The sequence below is a fragment of the Chiloscyllium plagiosum genome, unplaced genomic scaffold (assembly GCF_037043375.1).
Source record: "Chiloscyllium plagiosum isolate Xiang-an unplaced genomic scaffold, Cpla_swu_hap1 HiC_scaffold_46, whole genome shotgun sequence".
In the NCBI taxonomy this organism is placed as follows: Eukaryota; Metazoa; Chordata; class Chondrichthyes; order Orectolobiformes; family Hemiscylliidae; genus Chiloscyllium; species Chiloscyllium plagiosum.
In genome coordinates, this window is record NW_028270184.1 from 14,297,382 (window position 1) to 14,320,537 (window position 23,156).

General features: G+C 44.3%; 2 protein-coding genes across 6 annotated transcripts in view; one reads left to right on the top strand and one right to left on the bottom strand.

The window, feature by feature from the left end:
- Positions 1-3,726: 3,726 nt before the first annotated feature.
- LOC122543899 (uncharacterized) overlaps positions 3,727-23,156 on the bottom strand; it is a 39,381-nt gene continuing 19,951 nt past the window's right edge. Inside the window, exons 1-3 of one of the 5 annotated variants that reach the window (XM_043682775.2) lie at positions 12,241-12,325; positions 10,854-11,156; positions 4,015-8,348 (exon numbers count right to left, since the gene is read on the bottom strand). In XM_043682775.2, coding sequence (XP_043538710.1) covers positions 7,284-8,042 — 759 coding nt within the window. In that variant the 5' untranslated portion in view covers positions 8,043-8,348; positions 10,854-11,156; positions 12,241-12,325 and the 3' untranslated portion in view covers positions 4,015-7,283. Of the gene's footprint in view, positions 3,934-4,014; positions 8,349-10,853; positions 11,157-12,240; positions 12,326-23,156 lie in introns of those variants that run through there. The other 4 variants (XM_043682776.2, XR_015754571.1, XM_043682777.2 and 1 more) reach the window with 4 other exon arrangements.
- LOC122543891 (uncharacterized) overlaps positions 11,218-23,156 on the top strand; it is a 61,089-nt gene continuing 49,150 nt past the window's right edge. Inside the window, exons 1-2 of the mRNA XM_087983642.1 lie at positions 11,218-12,246; positions 12,646-14,846. Of these exons, the coding sequence (XP_087839768.1) occupies positions 12,997-13,587 (591 nt within the window). The 5' untranslated portion in view covers positions 11,218-12,246; positions 12,646-12,996 and the 3' untranslated portion in view covers positions 13,588-14,846. Of the gene's footprint in view, positions 12,247-12,645 lie in introns of the transcript that reaches the window.

Below are 23,156 nucleotides of genomic sequence, written 5' to 3' on the forward strand. Positions count from 1 at the left end.
ATGACTGCAATTTCCCCTCCCCTGTGATCAACAGTGTCCTCAACTGCATCTTCTCCATTTCTCACACCTTTGCCCTCAAACAAACCCTGCCGCCAACCACAAGGATAGCATGCCCCTGGTCTTCACATTCAACCCCACTAATCCCCAAGTCTAACACATCTAACTCTGCCACCTGTAGTCTGACCCCATCACAAAATGATATTTCCCACCCTACCCATATTCACTTTTCAAAGGGACTGTTCCTTCTGTGACCCCCTTGTTAGGTCCACACTCCTCACTAATCCCTCCTCCAACCTGGAACCTTCCCCTGCAGCTGCAGAAGGTGCAAAACCTGTCCCCACACTTTCCCTCTCACCTTCATCCAAGGCCCCAAAGAAGCATTCAAAGTCCAGCAGAGATTCACTTGCATTTCATCTAACCTGAATTATTGCATCCTTTGCCTCCGATATGGTCTCCTCTACATCAACTTCCACTTGCCAGCTATTTCAACTCCCACCCCCCCCTGACAATTGGGCGGCATGGTGGCACAGTGATTTGCACTGCTGCCTCACAGAACCAGGATCCCAGGTTCGATTCCAGCCTCGGGCAACTGTCTGTGTGGAGTTTGCATATCCTCCCAGTGTCTGCGTGGGTTTCCTCCGAGTACTCCGGTTTCCATGCTAAATTGTCCATTGTGTTAGTGGGAAATGGGTCTGGGTGGTTACTCTTCAGAGGATCGGTGTGGACTTGTCGGGCTGAAGGGCCTGTTTCCACACTGCAGGGAATCTAATCTAATCAAACATGCCCCTTCTGGGCCTCCTCCACCTTCAAAATAAGGCCACATGCAAACTGGAGGAAGAACGCCTCATCTTCCATCTCAGGAGCTGACAACCATACAGCATTCACATAGACCTCACCAGCTTCCGAATCTCCCCACGCCCACCTCATTGCAAGCCCAGACCTCCCTCTCCACCCCCATCCCCTTAACCTGTCCATCTTCCTTCCCACTGACTAATCACAGCCACCTCCTACCTGCATCCACCTATCATCCCACCAACCTTTCCCCCCTCAGCCCCACCTCCCTCCCTCTATTTCTCAGCCTCCTTCCCCTCCCTCAGTCCTGATGAAAGGTTCCGACCTGAAACATCAAGTCCCTTCTCCTCTGATGATGCTTGATCTGCTGTGCTTTTTCCAGCTTCACTCTGGATTAGCCATGGGAAATGCAGGGACAGGGTAGGATGGTGTGTCTGGGTGGGATGCTTATAAAGAGTCGGTGTGGACTTGTTGGGCTGAATGGCCCATTTCCACACTGTACAGATTCTGTTCTATTCTAAATAGCAAACGGAGGAGTCATTCACAGGCGATGTTTCCCCATTAAGGTCCTGATTCAAGAGGCAGCGCATGCATTTCACCCATCCTAAAAAGAGATGACATTGGGCATATACTGTTTAGTAATTTATCTGATGAAGGGCTTATGCCCGAAACAGTCAACTTTCCTGCTCCTCAGATGCTGCCTGCCCTGCTTTTCCAGCACCACATTTTACATCTGACTCTCCAGCATCTGCAGTCCTCACTTTCTCCCAGTCACTGAAAACCTCACTGCAAAACCTCTTCCACGGATGCTCACCGTGAGGAAGTTCTTCTCCTCCTCCTGCCTCCACAAGGATCTCAGTGGACATTCCTGAGGAAGGGTCTGGTTTCCAGCATCTGCAGTCATTGTTTTTACCTCGTGGATTTTAACCCTACTGTGAAACCTCTTGCAAGGATGCCTGCCTTGTAGAGAGAGGAGGAAAACTTCTTCAAGAATCTCAGGGAGTACCTCTCCCACTGCAACTCCCAGGTCTTTTCCTCTGCCCTGAAACTCTTCAACCATGTCGTGCCTAACATTTCAACTCTCCCTCCCACTCTGCTGAGGACATGGAGGTCCTGGGCCTCCTTCACCGCCGCTCCCTCACCACCATACGCCTGGAGGAAGAACACCTCATCTTCCGCCTCAGAACACTTCAACCCCAGGGCATCAATGTGGACTTCAACAGTTTCCTCATTTCCCCTTCCCCCAACTCACCCTAGTTCCAAACTTCCAGCTCAGCACTGTCCCCATGACTTGTCCACCTATCCACTCCACCCTCTCCTCCCTGACCTATCACCCTCATCCCCTCCCCCACTGTACTCTATGCTACTTTCTCCCCACCCTCACCCTCCTCTAGCATATCTCTCCACGCTTCAGGCTCTCTGCCTTTATTCCTGATGAAGGGCTTTTGCCCGAAACGTCGATTTTACTGCACCTTGGATGCTGCCTGAACTGCTGTGCTCTTCCAGCACCACTAATGCAGAATCTGGTTTCCAGCATCTGCAGTCATTGTTTTCACCTTGTGCCCAAAACGTCGAACCTCCTGTTCCTCGGATGCTGCCTGACCTGCTGTGCTTTTCCAGCGCCACATTGCTAGACTCCGACTCTCCAGCATCTACAATCCTCACTTTCTCCTTTGTAAAGTACACCTAGCAGTGGCAATGACGCATGCGCACTGTGGCATCATGCCCCCTAAAAAGATGGCTGCCGCAGATGCGCGTCGCTTCTGAGGGAACGCGGCCCCGCCCTGTGCAAAAAAAGGTAGCAGGAACGATTTACGATTTGAAGTTAGAGGTCTCATATTATTTAGGAAGAGTTCCGACGTTAACTCACCCCGTCAGATATATCTCACGCACACTTACCAGGCAAAGTCCCTACCACCTCATCACCACCGGTGTTTCAGCCCGACACTGCGCATGCTCCACCCTCTGGGTGATTGATGGTGACTTCCAACCAATAGGAAGAGGGGGTGGTCAGGCTAACCCCGGGAGAGGTTGGTCCTCCAACCAATAGGAGTGAACGGAATCTGGCTCCCCCTCATTGGCTGAAAGTCTCCCTTATTTGGAAACCCGAATCGTTCTATTTATGGTATTAAACAGATGGGATCCTGTGGGACTGGAGCAAACATTTCAACATTAATTACCAGAATGAGGGAAACGTAATTGAAGTGTTTCAGTCGTGTATCTCACTCGGTAATATAGGAAGAGGAGTAGGCTTTTCAGCCCATCAAGCCTGTTACACAATTCAATGTGGTCACAGCTGATCGTGGCCTAATTCCATAAACCTGCCTTTGGCTCATATCTCTCAATACTTTTGCTTAACAAAAGAAAACCTCTCAGATTTAAAATTATCAGCCGATCCTGCTTTCATTGCCATATGTGGACTAGAATTCCAAACACCTACCACCCTTTCTCACTTGAGAGGTAACTGGTCAGAAATTCTTTTGTTGTTACATGTTATTTTACAAATTTACAATTTGCTCGATTATAAGTCTTGAAAAAAAAACATTCCATAAAATCAGAAGGACTATGACTCAGAAGAGGTGACACAAAGTGGAATAAGTTCTACACATTTTCAGTCACTGTACTAACTTCTTTGCTCTTCACTCACCTACAACAGACAGTAATGACCCCCAAAAGGTGCAGATTAACAGATACTCATTGCTTTAAACAGTTGTGAACTCCAGCAAGGCAAACAAACGATTCTGTAACCAACTGAGGAAATGCAGGACAGGTTGCAAAATCATTTCTTGACAGAGGAAGAGCAAAAACCGAGGCCCAGTGTGAATCTGGTGAAACCCCTCCTTTCTTATTCAGTTGGAAAAGCAGAGATATGAAAAAGACTGAGGCAGCAAAATGACTTACAATTAGAATGCAGCCTACTCTCTGAAGCATAAGCAAGGAATTGTTTTAATTGGGGTAAATTCAGAGACTAATTACATGGGTAAAATTGCTCCAAGACTTGTTTTCATTTCCTCCATGTAAGTTGCTGTGATCTATTTGCTGCAGTAACTCCTTAGGTTCTCTAATCCACTCCAGAATTCAGCAAATCCTGTAGTCTTGAGTGGAAGAATTTTGTTTTTAAAAAAGAACTGGTGTCTTCAACTGCAAGAAACAACACAGGAGGGCTCATCGTATACTGAAATTCACTAAGTAAAAGAAAAATCAGAGCCTGAACCCAAACAACCATACACCAAATTTTAATTCACAATGCATATATCATTCAGCAACTGCTGAAAAACTGATCAGCATCAGATGCTACCTGATCTGCTGAGTTTCTCCAGCAATTTCTGTTTTTGTTTCAGATTTTCTATCATAGTCATTCTGTCAAAGCTGCCAATGCTGATCACCCATCATTGGAGACAGCTGCAGTCAAATACACAAAATCACTGCTGCTGTAGACATCACCATGAAGATGCAAATGGTTAATGACCTTTCATGAGAACTGGGAGACATTAATAATACAATAAGTGATAATCTGAAAAAAGTTAGAAAATAAGCTTTAAAAATGCTGCAAGCATGATAGAGTTTATGGAGTATGGTTAGACAGAAAGAGACAGGTGAACTCACTGCCAAAAGATACAGAAAGAGAAATTGCTGGAAAATCCTTAGTAGGTCTGGGTGCGTGTGCGGAAAAAAGGCAGGATTAACATTTTTGGTCCAGTGACTTCTCCAACTTCTTCAGAATTTACCTGTTTCTCACTCAATCTAGTCTACTGTATTCACTATTCACCATGTGGTCTCCTCTACACTGGGGAGATCTAATACAGACTGAGCAACCACTTTGCAGAACACCTACATTCTGTTTGTAAAAATGGCCCTGAGCTTCTAATTGCCTACCACCTCAACACACCACCATGTTCCTGGGTCGATGGCGTGCTTCAGCAAGGTTCAATGCAAGCTGGAGGAACTGCATCTCATCTTCTGCTTGCAGACCTTGTGGCTGTCATGACTTAATTTCAAGTTTAATAATTTTAGAGCTTGATCACCTTCTTCTATGTCTATGACCCACCTCCATGCCTGAAGTCCTGTCATAAGATGGGTTGCTTTCAGAACAGCCAATGCATTTTCACTCACTCATAGTCCACATTATCATCTATTTAGCTTATCTCCTTCCCTAGCTTACTAATAGCAATCACTTTATCTGCTTTACATTTCCCCTCTCTCTCTCTGGGCTCTGTCTCCACTATCGCCGCACACTTCCCAACACCACATCTTCCAACCCCCACCACTACCAAGTCATCAGCATATATACCAACTTTTCTCGCTGCTTCTAGTTGTGATGGAAGGTCACTGGATTTGAAACATTAAGTTTGTTTTCCCAGTACATGCTGCCAGACCTGCTGAGCTTCTCCAGCAATTTCTGTTTGTTTGTTGTGTCTGAAGGAAGATTGGGATAGGGATAATGAGATGCTAAGCATATAAAGATAAATCAACTCTCTGTACGCTTCACAGTTTAGCTTCAGTCTAGTAACTGAGATAGATCGCCCCTTGCATTGCTTGAACAAATCAACTGTAAAAACTTATAATCAGGCTCCAGCAGTGGAATATTTAAAATCAAGACAACACATCATCTCCAAACAGTTGAGTAACTGCTGCTATATCTATTTGTACAGGGCTTTTACAACCAGACGACTGTGCAGTGTTGAATATAAAGTTTTTTTAATCCTAAGAAATCTCCATCATGTCACGTTTGAGACTGTTGGGAATGGATTTCAATTCTGGGTGGATTTGTAGTTCAACATCAGAGATTGGTGAGAACATAAGAATTGAAGAGCAAGGGGTGGGAACAAGCATCTCAGCCCCTTGAGCCTGAACCATTATTTAACACAATCGTGGCTGATCCCAGCTCAGCCCCACTTTCACTTCCTTGCCCACTCTCCATTATTCTCCAACTCATTACTAATTAAAAATCTGTCTATCTCCTCCTTAATATTATCAAATGTCACAGCTTCCACCACACCTTGGGTGAACAAATTCTACAGATTCACAACCCTTTGAGAGAAGTGATTCCTCCTCATCTCTGTTTTAAATCTGCTAACCTTTTCTCTAAAATTGTGATAATTCTAGATTGCCCCACAAAAGGAAACACCTTCTGTGTCAATCCCCTTTAGCATCTTATATACCTCAATTAGATCTCCTCTCATTCTCGTGAGATTATAGGCCTAAACTGCTCAATCTCTCCTCATAAAAAGCGGTTTTATTTCTGGAATGAATCATGTGAACAATCAATGAATCATCCAACAATCAACAATGGTTTTCAGTAGATTGTTAATTCCAGTTTCGTTTTTTACATCGAATTCAAATTCCACCATGTGTGGAATCTGGATCTAAGTCCTCAGAACATTAGCTGAATTTATGGATTAATCCAATGACAATGCCACTCAGCCAACACCACCCCGCCCTCTACTGGTGGCATGGAGACAATGTCAGTGGGCTGGTAATATGGAGCCCCTGGTCAATATTTTGTGATCCGTGTGTTCAAATCCCACATCTGCAGATCGTGAAATTTGAATTCAATCAAACAATCTGGAATTAAAAGCAACCTAAATGGGAATCATTATTAATCATATTGTCAACTGCCGTGAAAATCTATCTGGTTCACTTATGTCCTTTAGCAAAGAAAATCTGCCATTCTTATCTGGTCTGGCCTGCATGTGACTCCAGACCTGCAGCAATGTGGTTGACTCTTAACTGCCCTGTGAAATGCAGAGGCAATGTCTTGATGGTATTATCGTTAGACTGTTAATCCAAAGACACAGGTAATGTCCTGGGGACTAGGGTTCAAATCCCACCACAGATGGTGGAATTTGATTCAATAAAAATCTGGTATTAAGTGTCTAATGATGACCATGAAGCCATTGTTGATTGTCATTAAAAGCCCACTAATGCCCTATAGGGAGGGAAACTTGCCAGCCTAACCTGGTCTGGCCTACACGTGACTCCAGACCCACAGCAATATGGTTGACTCTTAACTGCCCTCTGGGCAATTAGGGATGGGCAATTAATGCAGGCCAAACATAGACACCCTCAATCCATGAAGGAACAAAAAAAAAAGCTGAGAGTGTTAAGGCTATTCAGAATGGGTGACAAATGCCGGCCTAACCAGAAATGTCCACATCTCATGCAAAAATAATCAAATAAATACATTGCTTCTGTCCCAGGATTTACAGAAATTTGGGAAATCACAAGCAGTGCATTCGCCTCCATCTATCCATGATTGTAGGAAACTAGATACAGGACATTTGCCAGCTTTCTATCCCAAAAGTGGAGTAGTCAATAAGAGGGCAATTGTTCTTTTATTCTGGAGAGTTGGCATATGATATTAGAGACAAATATGATTTATTGGACAACAAGCCCCAAGTGCAGGAAGTCAGAATACTGCGAAAACAAACATAGTCACGTCTCAGACTGTACAAACAGCAGCAAAAACAGGGGAATCCTAACTCCTGGAGTCACTTGTGAACTTGCTGGTGTCTCAGCAGGTGGGATGACTGAGTGAATCCCTTTCCACACTGGGAGCAGGGGAACGGTTTCTCTCCAGTGTGAATGCGCTGATGTCTTTGCAGTGTGGATAAACGACTGAATCCCTTCCCACACAAGCAGCAGGAGAATGGTCTCTCCCCACTGTGAACAGCCTGGTGTGTGAGATGCTGGGATGACGTGGTGAATCCCTTCCCGCACATGGAGCAGACAAATGGCTTCTCCCCAGTGTGAACCCGCTTGTGCTCCGTCAGGTGGGATGAACAAGTAAATCCCTTTCCACACTCAGAGCAGACAAACGGTCTCTCTCCAGTATGAACACGCAGATGTTCAGTCAGATTAGATGAACACCTGAACCTCTTCCCACACTGTGAGCAAGTGAATGGTCTTTCTCCTGTGTGCACACGTAGGTGCTTTGAGAGTTGAGATGAAGTCCTGAACCTCTTGCTGCATTTGCCACAGACGAATGGCCTCTCCTCCGTGTGAAGTCGCTGATGTTGAATTAAACACCCAGAGCTCTTAAAGCTTCTCCCACACTCAGAACATTTAAAGGGTTTCTCATCAGTGTGAATTCGCTGGTGTGACACTAGGCTAGATGGCTGAGTGAATCCCTTCCCACACAGAGAGCAGATGAACGGTCTCTCCCCAGTGTGAGTACGTCGATGAGTTTCCAGGTGAGATGGACAGCTGAATCCCTTCCCACAGTTCCCACACTTCCACGGTTTCTCCATGGCATGGGTGCGCTTGTGACTTATCAGATTGGATAGTCAGTTGGATCATCCTCCACATACAGGCATCTCCGTGCATTGAATAATGCAATGTTTCTTACACACTGTGTAACTGGTTAAAGCTTTTACCACAGTCACTTCACCGGAGCATGCTCACTCAGGACGTTTTCAGTCACACTGATGTTTGAAACCTTTTCCCAAACAAAAAATACCTTTTCTTCCACATTCAAAGGATAATGATATTCTGGTCCTGATGTTTCAAATAACTGTCTAATATGGATGTATAGTTTATCCTCCTCTTCTAACACCCTACAAAAGGAGATTAGAAAAGCCATTACTGTCAGTCCAAGATAGGAATTTGTAACAAGCAATTCTAGTTCCTGTGGATTAATTTTCCTTTCTTGTTTGACTGAAGTTGTAAATCCCTGGCCTCCACATTCTTCCTCTTGCCTGGGCTGAAGTCATAATCCATCACTACTTCTTTCCTCCATAAGACGATAACAGGTAAGAGTAGAAATAGGCCATTCAACTCATCAAGTCTGCTTTGCCATTTTGATTAGATATATTAGATTCCCTACAGTGTGAAAACAGGCCCTTCAGCCCAACAAGTCCACACTGACCCTCCGAAGAGCAACCCACCCAGACCCATTTCCCTACATTCACCCCTGTCTAATGCACCTAACACTACTGGCAATTTAGCACAGCCAATTCACCTAACCTGCACATCTTTGGACTGTGGGAGCACCCAGAGGAATCTCACGCAGACATGGGGAGAACGTGCAAACTCCACACACAGTTGCCCGTGGCGGGAATTGAACCCAGGTCGCCAGTGCTGTGAGGCAGCAGTGCTAACCACTGAGCCACCGTGCCGCCCATTTAGTAACACCACATCTGACATGATAATCCTAAACTCTCTTTTCCTGCCTTTCCCCTTAACACTGGATTCCCTTAACGATTCAAAATTTGGGGATGGATAATGGATAAGAGATATCTTATGAAATGCTTTTTAAAAATATCATTTTAATGTTCTGGAGGTGGGTGATGGGAGGGTTTGGCAATCTGGCACATCAGAATAGCTAAACCCAAGGTGATGTTTCTCATCGCCATTGGCAGTAGTCTGGGATTCTTGACTTAAGCTGGGAGCACCTAAACTCTGATGAAGGGTTAACATCAATCTGAAATATTAACTCTGTCTCTCTTTCCATGAATCTGCTTCTAGTTTTATCCCTCCTTCTACACTGGCTGGGTTCAGTTCTCTAGCATCAGTGCAGAGTGAGAATGAAATGAATGAGTAGCAAGATGTTGTGAAACTTGAAAGGGTTCAGAAAAGATTTACAAGGATGTTGCCAGGGTTGGAGTATCTGAGCTATAGGGAGAGGCTGAACAGGCTGGGGCTGTTTTCCCTGGAGCGTGGGAGGCTGAGGCGTGACCTTATAGAGGTTTACAAAATTATGAGGGGCATGGATAGGATAAATAGACAAAGTCTTTTCCCTGGGGTGGGGGAATCCAGAACTAGAGGGCATAGGTTTAGGGTGAGAGGGGAAAGATATAAAAGAGACCTAAGGGACAACGTTTTCACGCAGAGGGTGGTAAGTATATGGAATGAGCTGCCAGAGGATGTGGTGGAGGCTGGTACAATTGCAACTTTTAAGAGGCATTTGGATGGGTGTATGAATAGGAAGGGTTTGGAGGAATATGGGACGGGTGCAGGCAGGTGGGACTAGATTGGGTTGGGATATCTAGTAGGCATGGATGGGTTGGACCGAAGGGTCTGTTTCCATGCTGTACATCTTTATGACTCTATAACTCATTTTCTCTACTGGTCACAGGGACCCAGAGGTCTGTTCGCATTCTTTTGCATCCACAAGTTGGCCATATCGATGACCTGTTTCCACCGAATGAAAATGAGTGCTGTTAATTTAGACCTGTTGTCATGAAGAAAGCAGCCCCAGAGCGTAAATGTGGTACCTGCAGATTCTTAGTTGGGGTTTGTGGGCTACACTAGGTGTTTCTGAAGCCTGTCCACCCACCTCCTATGACTTGCTGCCTGACTAGAGATCAGAAGCCTCATCAGAGCTCCAAATGTAACCTTATTTATTGCCCCTTTACCTACACCCTCTTATGTAACTGGTAAAAGGTTAATCTAAAGATTCTATCCATTTTACATTCTCTAGTGACACCATTAATAAAAGATAAAGTTAAGAGAGTCTCACAAACACTGGGGCAGACAGTTTATGGAATTATAAAGATGTTCATATCCTTTAACCTCCCTGGGATGTTAACATAGAACAATACAGCACAGGAACAGATGTTTCAGCCCATGATGTTGTGCCAAACGTGACACCAAATTAAACTAATCCCTTTTGTCAGCCCATGGTCCATGTCGTTCTATTCCTTGCTTATTCATCTTCTTATCTAAAAATCCTTAAACACCTCCAATGTATCTGCCTCTATGACAACCCCTGATAGCGCACTCCAGATTCCTACCACTCTCTGTACAAAAAAACCTGTGCCTCACAACCTCCTATGAACTACCTCCCCTGATATGTCCTCTCATATTAGATTTATATATTTTTAGATTAGATTTAGATGTTATTGTTACATGTACTCAAGTAAGAAGAACAGGAGTATAATCAAAAGTATATAATGTCACCACACAAGGTGCCATCTTAGGTACAAATTAGTAAGAGAAATAGAGTCAAAAGGTTAAGCATTACTTCGTAGAATAAGTAGAAAAATAAATAAGATAATAGTTAACATTGAAGTCTTTCTTAATTTAAACTAGGAAAATAAAGGGATCAGTGAAACGTTCACAGTGATGTGAAGAAGCCCCACGTTCCTGTCGATAGAAGAGGCAGTGTCCAGCGAAAAAGAATGACTATTCATGCTGGTGGATGGAGTGTCAAGTGAGTGAGCTGCTTTATCTTGGATGGTCTCAAATCTCGAGTGTTGTTGGAGTTGCACCCACCCAGGCAACTTCTGACTTACGTCTTGCAGATGGTGGACAGTCTTTGAGAAGTCAAGAAGTGAATTATTTCCCACAGAATTCATTGTCTCTGACCTATTCGTGTAGCAATACTTGGCTGGTCCACTTCAGTATCTGATCAATTGTAAGCCCTAGGATATTGAAAATGATGGTGAATGTGTTTGAACTTCGATAGTTTGAACCTCCTTTGGTGAAGGTGGCTATTGGCTGGAAATTTATGGTGAAGATGGTACTTGTCATTTGTCACACTCAGTCAAATATTCTCTTGATGCTAGGAGCAGTCAATCTCTCAGCTCTCCTCTTGATGTCAATGCTTTTATCCATCTTTGAACCATGTTCATAATGAGATCAAAAGCTCTGTTTTGGTGGAACCCAAACTGCGTATCAGTGAGCTGGTTATTCATTTGCAAATGCCACTTTAAAGCACTGTCAGAGACCCCATGTGCAACTTTCTTGATGCCATACAGTTAAGGGTGGTAACTGGTCAGTTGGATTTATTGTGCTATTTGTGGACATAACATACCTGGTCAATTTTCTAGAAGGTGGATAGCCATGAGCAGTTAAACATAGCAATAAATGTTGGCATTGTGAGTGACATGCACATTCCGTAATGACTGCTAAAGAACAGTTCTGCAGCCTACTTCCAGGAATTCCCCATTGTTAATGAACGTCAGCAGAATAAAACAAATTACACAAACCAAAGCAGACTCAAAAATGTTGTCTTAATCACAACTCACTGGAAAAATTAAGTCAGTCACTCATCTATGTTTGGATTCCGTTGTTGTTGCTGTCAATTTCCCACCAATTCCAAATACATTCTGCCTAATTGATAATGGAGAGTCTGTACACTTGGTTTTCTGTATAACATGTGTTTTATTGATTGCCTGTCCCTTACGTTACTTCGCCCAGAGAGTTCTCCACTTAGTAGCAAAACAAGTGGAAGTGTGTAAAACGGATGCTCAATGGTGGCATAAATACCCGGCATACAATGCGATGGAGCAGCTCATCTGTCTATATTATAGGAAAGCAGTGCACATGCGCACTACGGAACAGCGTTTGGAGCATGCGTAGGGCGATTGACGGTGACGTGTGAGCGATGTTTGTTGGGTCTGAGGCCGATAAAGATGCGGATTCGCGGAGGGAGCCACGGAGTCGGCGGCTGGGCGGGGAGGGTTCCTAAATACTTGGGGAATGCCTGACTCCTTGAATACGAACCTGCAGGTCTCGTGTTTTCCGATCCGAGTCTTTGACCAAGCAAACGCCCCGATGAACGGCAGCCATCTTTGTTCAGCGAGAACAGAACGCATGCGCAGGTCTTCTGGGGCCGGGAGGGGTGGGTGGGGCCTCGCAGCTTGTTTCTCAACCGGGTCCTAGTGCTCGGCATTGAACCACACGCACCCAAATCAGGATTGTGTTCGGCTTGGATGGGAACTAGCAGGTGGGCTGAATGTTCCCGAACATTTGCTACTCTTGTTAGGATAGTTGGTTTTTGGTTCTTTTAGTTTCACTTGACCACGTGTGTTGGAAATGAAGGGGAAGAATGTTCCACAAAAGGTGGAACTTTCTGTTCTTTACTTCTATCCTGGATTGATATTGACATTAACACTCTTCCTTTTACAGGATATTAGAAAAGCATGATGTACAGACAGGAAACTCAAATTGAGCGTAGCTACAGGATCAGAGCTACAACTAGAGACAGAACTACTTGATTCCTCAGGACCTGAACATCACCTGTCTTTGAATGTGGAAAGAGAAGTGTTTTTCTGGTCTTGTTGCGTGGGAAGTGGTTTCTAATATCACTGTGACTGGGAAGACACAGAGATGCTCACAGCCGAGTGAGTGTGCCCCAGTGTGCTGACTGTGGAAATCCTGAAGCAACGTTATATTCACAGCAGGAAGACATTAATGGTACAAGTGTTCTGTGTGGCCCAGCCTTCAACAGATCATCCAACGTGAAGCAACACTGACACTATGGAGAAACCATGGAAATGTGCAGACTGTGGGAAGGGATTCAGTTCTCCGTCCCAGCTGGAAGCTCATCGGCGCAGTCACACTGGAGAGAGGCCGTTTACATGTTCTGAGTGTGGAAGGGGATTCACACTGTCATCCAGCCTTCAGTTACACCGGCGGGTTCACACCGATGAGAGGCCTTTTAAATGCTTTGACTGTGGGAACTGCTTTAAAATCTCACCAGATTTAATTAAACATCAGCTTGTTCACAGTGATGAGAGACCGTTTGGTTGCTCTCGCTGTGAGAAGAGATTCAGACAATCATCTCACCTCATTCAACACCAAAGAGTTCACACTGGGGAGAGGCCATACATCTGCTCCATGTGTGGGAAGGGCTTCACTTCGTCGTCCAACCTGGTAACACACCAACGGGTTCACACAGGGGAGAAGGTGTTCATTTGCTCCGAGTGTGGTAAGGGGTTTTCTCAGTCATCCAATCTGCGGTCCCACCAGCGGGTTCACACTGGGGAGAGGCCATTCATCTGCTCTGTGTGTGGGAGGAGATTTGCTCGTTCAGCTCACTTGCTGACACACCAGCGAGTTCACAATTGACTACTAGGATTGGTATCTGCTGTGAATCACAACCCTTGTTTGTTTCAGTTGTAGTGAATAATTTGCATAACTGGGCTGGTGTACAGTGTTCTGGACTTCGGGCAAGTCAGTCAGTTTTGCTGGAAACAAGACAGTGTGTTGTCGAAAATGAGAGAGAGGAACAGGAGTGGACCATACCATTCTGCCATTCAGTATAATCCTGGTTAATCATCAGACCTTTTTTGCCTGTTCCTATATCCCTCAATTTCCTGGCAAACCAATACTCTGTTTACCTTAGTTATAAATGTATTCAGTGATGGAACGAGAAGGAGGAAATGAACACTTACCTGACGAGGAGGCCCTATGGCCCATCATGTCTGTGCCAGCCCAATCTCACTTTCCAGCTCCTGCTCTGTGACCTTACACAGGTCAAGTGTAAATCCAGCACTTTTCAAATGTGAGGAAACTTTCTGCTTCTCCTGCCCAATCAGGCAGTGATTGGGCATACAAGTCCCTACATAGTGAAAACATTTCTCAAATCTCTTCTAGCCCAATTATGTTAAATTCGCCATCTATTAGTTGTTGATCTCTCTGCTCAAGAAGGATGAATGGACAGGAAAAACTGATGTCAGGCCCTATTGGTTGTATTCACCTCAATTAAATCTCCCCAGAGTCTTCTCAGTCCAAATTAAAGAGCTGAACCCATCATTCTCCTCAAACTCTGTAGTACTGGCAAACTTCTTAATAACACTCCACTGGCCACTTTCCTGTGATCACATTATAACTGGAACATGGTGATTGGAACTGGATGCTGTCATTTAATATGGTCTTAAGATGGCTATGACTGAATAGAATCATTAGGATCTCGACAGTGTGGAAGTAGGCCGTTCACTCCATCAAGGCCCACACTGATCCTCTGAAGAGCATCCCACCCAGACCCACCGCCCTACCCTATTCCTGTAACCCTGCTTTTCCCATGGCCAATCCATCTAACTTGCACATTTTTGTACTTTGGAGAGGGGGGGGGAGAGAGAAGGACCCGGAACACCTGGAGAAGACCCACGCAGACACTAGGAGAATGTGCAAACTTCACACACAGTCGCTCGAGGGTGGAATCAAATCCATGCCCCTAGGCTGTGAAGCAGCAGTGCGAACAAATATATATATATATATATAAGTGTTTAATAATTGTATAAATATAGGAAGCTAACAATCAAGAGGGTTTGAGTTTTATGGAGTGTGGCTAACTGAAATAAAGCTCTCAAAAGTATCAACTTGAAGTCTGTTTAAGTATAGTGTCTTTTTGATGTATAAAATTGATAACAGAAAATGGTTGAGTCAAAATGTAAACATTTAAAGGTAAGATTACCCATCCCTCCCTTCTGAAAATGAACCTTTTGACTAGTAGAAGCATATAGTTACAATTTGCAGTTGTGTTACTTTTAGAATCAGAGTCACACAGCACAGAAACAGAGCTTTCAGTCCAATTAGTCCACACTACCATGTTCCCAAACTAAAATAATCCCATTTGCCTGCGTTTGGCCGATATCCCTCCAAACCTCTCCTATTCATGTACTTATTCCAAATGTCTTTTAAATGCTGTGACTGTAACCACATCCACCACTCTTTAAAAAAGTTGCCCCCTTTTAAAAACTTTTTCCCTCTCACCTTAACAATTCCCCTCCGGTTTTGAACTCAGCCACCCAAGGGAAAAGACCTTAGCTATTCTCCTTACCTGTGCCCCTCAATTTTATAAACCTCTAATGTCACCCTCAACATCCTATGCTCCAGTGAAAAATGACCCAGCCTATCAAGCCTATTTTTATAATTTAAACTTCCATCCCCAGTATTATGAAGCAGAGGTAGTCATCCCTCTGATAATTAAAACTGGAACACCCAGAAAAGATCACCTCATCTCAGAATCTGATAATAGAAGTGTGAAAAATGGTATAACCTGCCTCTTACCCTGAATCTGTTATAAAGGGGTGGTTAAATGAAATGGAATCCTTTCACCCACTCTAACTAACAATTTATTTATCTAACTCCAAAAGTGAATAAATTAACAGAACTGATTAAAACAGAAAAGATCTCTCTGACTATTATCTAATCCCTTACTGAACTAAATTCCAGCAAGTATGCTGTTTCAATGACACAATCCCACTTATACCAATTAACAAGAACAGTAAGTTAAAACTTAGTCTCTACACGTAGAATGAATCCTCCAGACTGCTCCTCTCCACTGATTCTGCTGTTGCAGATGTTTTTGTTATAATTCTTCTGTTCTGAACACCTCTCTCTGTTGAATTCTTCATGTCTAAAATGCCTTCTCAGTCACTTTCTTGTGTCAAGAATATTCACTAAAGGAGCCATGTACATTGATAGATAGATTGTGCTTTTTTTTAAAGAGGGGGCATGGAACTTTCTTGTAGGAGTCTGGAAGTTCTTTCTCCAATAGCAATTTGCTCTCTCTTCCCTTCAGAGGGTAGTTGGCTCTTCCTGTCTGTCGAATCCCTCTGTTAGATACCCCTCATGCCACATCAAATTCTTATAATATGATTGGTTTCTGATTGTCAACCCCATCAGATTTGAATTTAATTGGTCATTAGTCTCCAAGTGCGCCTCTAAATTAATTGGCTGGGTAAAAATGCTGCTTGGGCCTGCTAACTGAATGGCTTTTTGATATATTATGTTAAATTGAACATCTACAGCTGGCTAACCGGTCGAAGTCAGAGAGTGGTGGTAGATGGTAAATATTCAGCCTGGAGCCCAGTTACAAGTGGAGTTCCGCAGGGATCAGTTCTGGGTCCTCTGCTGTTTGTAATTTTTATTAATGACTTGGATGAGGGAGTCGAAGGGTGGGTCAGTAAATTTGCAGATGATACGAAGATGGATGGAGTTGTGGATAGTGAGGAGGGCTGTTGTCGGCTGCAAAGGGACTTAGATATGATGCAGAGCTAGGCTGAGGAGTGGCAGATGGAGTTCAACCCTGCCAAGTGTGAGGTTGTCCATTTTGGAAAGACAAATAAGAATGCGGAATACAGGGTTAACGGTAGGGTTCTTAGTGAGGTGGAGGAACAGAGGGATCATGGGGTCTATGTTCATAGATCTTTGAAAGTTGCCACTCAGGTGGATAGAGCTTGTAAGAAGGCCTATAGTGTATTAGCGTTCATTAGCAGAGGGATTGAATTCAAGAGTCGCGAAGTGATGTTGCAACTGTACAGGACTTTGGTTAGGCCACATTTGGAGTACTGTGTGCAGTTCTGGTCGCCTCACTTTAGGAAAGATGTGGAAGCTTTGGAGAGGGTGCAAAGAAGATTTACCAGGATGTTGCCTGGAATGGAGAATAGGTTGAGAGTGCTAGGCCTTTTCTCGTTGGAACGGCGAAGGATGAGGGGTGACTTGATAGAGGTTTATAAGATGATCAGAGGAATAGATAGAGTAGACAGTCAGAAACTTTTTCCCCGGGTACAACAGAGTGTTACAAGGGGGCATAAATTTAAGGTAAAGGGTGGAAGGTATAGGGGAGATGTCAGGGGTGGGTTCTTTACCACTCCCACAGGCAGCGCATTCCATGCCCCCACCACTCTCTGGGTAGAGTCAGAATCTTTGGTGACCTTTAAGCGGCAATTGGATAGGTACATGGATGGGTGCTTAAGCTAGGACAAATGTTCGGCACAACATCGTGGGCCGAAGGGCCTGTTCTGTGCTGTATTGTTCTATGTTACCTATAGACATTCACTTTTAAATCTTGAAGCATAACAAGCACTTTATCTTAAAGGGATGACATCATGCATTCCCCCATTTTACAATTTTAGCATTTTTACACACCAACTTTGTGACACCGGTAACATCCTTTTTAATCTTTCCTGAACCCTCTCCAATTTAACAATATCCTTCCTATAGCAGGCTGACCAGAATTACGCACAGTCTTCAGGAAGACCTCACCAATGTCCTGTACAACTTCAACATGACGTCCCAACTGTTGTACTCAAAGGTCTGAGCAGTGAAAACAAGTGTGCTAAATGCCGCCTTAACCACCCTGAAATTTGTAAGAATTATGTATCTGTACCTCTAGGTCTCTCTTCTACAACACTAGCCAGCGCTCTACCGTTAATTGTATCAGTCATGCTCTTGTTTGTTTTACTAAGATGAATTTGGATACTACTGCAATGTTGGAGGAGTCATGAATGGTGCTGAACATTGTGCAATCATGGGTGAACGTCCCCACTTCTGACCTTACAATGGAGAGAAGGTCATTGATGAGGCAGCTGAAAATGGTTGGGCTGAGGACACTAACCTGAGGAAAGGACGCTTCGGGTGCAATGGTAGTCTCCCTACCTCTCAGCCAGGAGGAACAGCTTCTAGTCCCATCTGCTCCAGGGCTGTGTCATAACATTATCTACTGCATCCGCTGCAGCCGGTGTGGCCTCCTCTATGTTGGGGAGACAGGCCGCCTACTTGCGGAGCGATTCAGAGAGCACCTCTGGGCCACCCGGACGAACCAACCCAATCACCCTGTAGCACAGCATTTCAACTCCCCCTCCCACTCCACCGAGGATATGCAGGTCATTGGACTCATCCACCGCCAAACCACAACAACGCGACGGTCGGAGGAGGAGCGTCTTATCTTCCGACTGGGAACCCTCCAACCACAGGGGATGAACTTGGACTTCACCAGTTTCTTCATCCCCCCTCCCCCCACCTTGTCCCAGCCGAATCCCTCCAGCCCGGCACCGCCTTCCTGACCTGCAGTCTTCTTCTTGACCTCTCCGCCTCCACCCTACTCCGACCTATCACCCTCACCTTGACCTCTTTCCACCTATCACATTTCCAACGCCCCTCCTCCAAGTCCCTCCTCCCTACCTTTTATCTTCTCCTGCTGAACACTCTCTGCTCATTCCTGAAGAAGGGCATGTGCCCGAAACGTCGAATCTCCTGTTCCCTGGATGCTGCCTGACCTGCTGTGCTGTTCCAGCAATAAAGTTTCAGCTGTGTCATAACATGTCATAGAGTCATTGAGATGTCTCCAAATAGGTTAATTTGAAAATATCTACCCTGAGGAATTTCTTTAGAAATGTCCTGAAAGTGTGTGAGCAAGTTGTTGGAGGGAATCCTGAGGGACAGGATTTACATGTATTTGGAAAGGCAAGGACTGATTAGCGAGAGTCAACATGGCTTTGTGTGTGGGAAATCATGTCTAATGAACTTGATTGAGCTTTTTGAAGAAGTAACAAAGAGGATTGATGAGGGCAGAGCAATGGACCTGATCTAAATGGACTTCAGTAAGGCGTTCGACCAGGTTCCCCATGAGGGACTGGTTAGCAAGGTTAGATCACATGGAATACAGGGAGAACTAGCCATTTGGATACAGAACTGGCTCGTAGGTAGAAGACAGAGGAAGGTGTGGAGGGTTGTTTTTCAGACTGGAGGCCTGTGCCTCAAGAATCGGTGCTGGATCCACTACGTTTCGTCATTTGTATAAATGATTTGGATGTGAACATAGGAAGAAGTGTTAGTAAGTTTCAGATGACACCTAAATTGGAGGTGTGGTGGACAGCGAAGAAGGTTACCTCAGATTACAATGGCATCTTGGGCCAATGGGCTGAGGAGTTGCAGATGGAGTTTAATTTAAATAAATACGAGGTGCTGCATTTTGGAAAAGTAAATCGGAGCAGGACTTATACACTTAATAGAAAGGTCCTGGGGAGTGTTGCTGAACAAAGAGACCTTAGAGCGCAGGTTCATAGTTCCTTGAAAGTAGAGTCGCAGGTAGATAGGATAGTGAAGAAAGCATTTGGTATGCTTTACTTTATTGGTCAGAGTATTGAGTACAGGAGATGGGAGGTCATGTTATAGCTGTACAGGACATTGGTTTGGCCACTTTTGGAATATTGCATGCAATTCTAGGCTCCTTCCTATCGGAAAGATGTTGTGAAACTTGAAAGGGTTCAGAAAAGATTTACAAGTATGTTGTCAGGGTTGGAGAATTTGAGTGATAGGGAGAGACTGAATAGGCTGGGCTGTTTTCCCTGGATCATCGGAAGCTGTTGGGTGACCTGACAGAGATGAATAAGATCCATGAAGGGCATGGATAGGATAAATAGACAAGGTGTTCTCCCTGGTGTGGGGGGAGTGCAGAACTAGAGGGGATAGGTTTAGGGTGAGAGGGGAAAGATATAAAAGAGACCTAAGAGGCAACATTTTCACACAGAGGGTGGTGCGTGTATGGAATGAGCTGCCAGAGGAAGTGATGGAGGCTGGTACAGTTACAGCATATAAGAGGCATCTGGAAGAGCATACGAATAGGAAGGGCTTGGAGGGATATGGGCCAGGTGCTGGGAAATGGCTCGAGACTAGATTGGGATATCTGGTCGGCATTGACGAGTTGGACTGAAGGGTCTGTTTCCATGCTGTATATCTCTGTGATTCGATGACTCCAATCTATAAAAACCTGAACTATGATCCTGTGTGCCAGATGTAGAGTCAGAGAGATGTACAGCACAGAAACAGACCCTTCGGTCTAACCCGTCCATGCTGACCAGATATCCTAAATTAATCTAATACCATTTACCAGCATTTGGCCAGTCTCCATTTAAACCCTTTCGATTAATATACCCATCCAGATGTCCTTGTTTTTTGTAACTGTACCAGTCTCCACCACTTCCTCTGGCAGCTCATTCCATACACGCACCACCCTCTGTGTGAAAAAGTTGCTCCTTAGGTCCCTTTTATGTCTTTCCCCTCTCACCCTAAACCTATGTCCTTTAGTTCTGGACTCCCCCCAACTCAGGGAAAAGACCTTGTCTATTTATCCTAACCGTGCCCCTCATGATTTTATAAACCTTTATAAAGTCATCCCTCAGCCTCAGACGCTCCAGGGAAAACAGCCCCAGCCTATTCAGCCTCTCCCTGTAGCTCAAACCCTCCAACCCTGGCAACAAGCTTGCAAATCTTTTCTGAACCTTTCAAGTTTCACAACATCCTTCCTACAACATAGAGACCAAAATTGAATGCAGTATTCCAAAGTAGCCTAACCAATGTCCTGGATACGCACAACATGACCTCCCAATTCCTATATTCAATGGTTTGACAAATAAAGGAACGCATACCAAACACCTTCTTCACTATCCTAACGACCTGTGACTCCACTTTCAAGTAATGATGAACCTGCACTCCAAGGTCTCTTTGTTCAGCAACTCTCCCTAGGACCTTACCATTAAGTGTATAAGTCCTGCTAAGAATTACTTTCCCAAAATGAGGCCCCTCGTATTTATGTAAATTAAACTCCTTCTGCCACTCCTCAGCCTGTTGGCCCATCAGATCAAGATCTATTGTAATCCAAAGTAACCTTCTTCATTGTCCACTACACCTCTAGTTTTGGTGTCATCTGCAAACTTACTAACTCTTTGAGGAACCCTAGTTACCCTTTTGTCTTTAATGTATTTATAAAATCTCCTTGGATTCTTCTAACCCTATTTGTCAAAGCTATCTCATGTTCCCTTTTTGCTCTTCTGATTTCTCTCTTAATTATACTCCTACTGCCTTTATACTCTTCGAAGGATTCACTCTATCTCTGCTGTCTATACCTGACATATACTTTCTTCTTTTTGTTGATCAAAACTTTAATTTCTCTCGAGATCCAGCATTCCCTACATCTGTCAGTCTTGCCTTTCACTCTAACAAGAACATACTGTCTCTTGACTCTCAATGTCTTATGTTTGAGGGCTTCCCGTTTTCCAGCTGTCCCTTTACCTGAGAACATCTGCCCCCAATCAACTTCTGAAAGCTCTTGCCTAATACCATCAAAATTAGCCTTCCTCCAATTTAGAACTTCAACTTTTAGACCTGGTCTATCCTTTCTCATCACTGTTTTTAAAACTAATAGAATTATGGTCGCTGGCTCCAAAGTGCTCCCCCAGTGACACCTCAGTCACCTGCCCTGCCTTGTTTCCCGAGAGTAAGTCAGGTTTTGCACCTTCTTTAGTAACTATGTCTACTGAATCAGAAAATTTTCTTGTACATATCTAACAAATTCCTCTCTATCTGAACCCTTAATACTGTGGCAGTCCCAGTCTATGTTTGGAAAGTTAAAATCCCCTGCCATTACCACCCTATTATTCTTACAGATAGCTGAGATCTCCTTACAAAATTTGTTTCTCAATTTCCCACTGACTATTGGGGGTATTTAGGGCAATCCCATAAGATGATCATCCCTTTCTTATTTCTCAGTTCCACCCAAATAACCTCCCTGGAATTTTCCCAGGAGTATTCTCCCTAAGTACACCCTTTTTGTTATCCTGTATCAAAAACACCACTCCTCCTCTTTTCTTGCCCCAATTTCTATTATTTGTATAGCATTTGTATGCTGGAAATTAAGCCGCCAGTCGTGTCTATCTCTGAGCCACATTTCTGTAATTGCTATGATATTGAAGTTTCATGTTCCTAACCATGCCCTGAGTTCATCTACCTTCCCTATTAGGCCTCTTGCATTGAAAGAAATGCAGTTTAATTTATCAGTCCTACCTTGTTCTCTGCTTTGTCCCTGACTGCTTGACTTGCTTCTTTTCTCAACTGTACCAGTCTCAAATTGATTTCTTTCCTCACTATTTCCCTGGGTCCCACCCTCCCACCTTACTAGTTTAAATCATCCCAAGCAGTTCCAGCAAATCTCCCTGCCACTATATTAGTCCCCGTCCAATTCAGGTGCAATCCATCCTCCTTTTACAGGTCACTTCTGCCCCAGATGAGATTCCAATGATCCAAAAATGTGAACCCTCCTCCAATACACCAGCAACTCAGCCATGCATTCATCTACTCTATCCTCCTTCACTAGCTCGTAGCACCGGGAGTAATCCAGATATTACTACCCTTGATGACGTCCTTCGATCAGCGAAGAGTTTCCCCCATAATCCTATTGACTCCAGATTTCTGAGGGCTTCTTGATTCCATACTCAGTCAAACATGGCCTTGGTAGAAACATTGAATATAGAAGCAGGCACGGGCCTTTGAGCCTGCCTCACCATTCAATATGATCATGGATGATCATCCAGCTCAGCATTCCGGTCCCACTTTCTCCTCATATCCCCAGATCCTTTCTTTAAAGTCTTCGATATTTTGACCTTATCAGTTTCCTGTGGCAGAGAATTCCACAGGCTCACCAGTCTCTGTGTTGAAGAAATGCCACCTAAAACACCTACCCCATATCCTTAGACTATGATTTCTTGTTCTGGACTCCCTGATCAGAGACCACCCTTCCTGCATTTACCCTGTCTAATCCTATTCAATGCTAAGAGCTCCCACTCTCACTTCATCGCTGGAATTCAGCTTTTTTTGTTCATGTTGGAGCCAAGGCTGTAAGCAGTCTGGAACGTGGTGGCCCTGGTAGACTCCAACCTGGGTTTTAGTGAGCAGGTTATTGCTGATTAGGTGTTGCGCGATGGCACTATCGAAGACACCTTCCATGACTTTACTGTTGACCAAGTGTATAGTGATGGGATGGCAACTGGCTGGGTTGGATTTGTCCTGCTTTGTTGTGTATGCTACATTCACTTTCTTCAACCAAGTCATTAATATAGAAATTATAAATAACA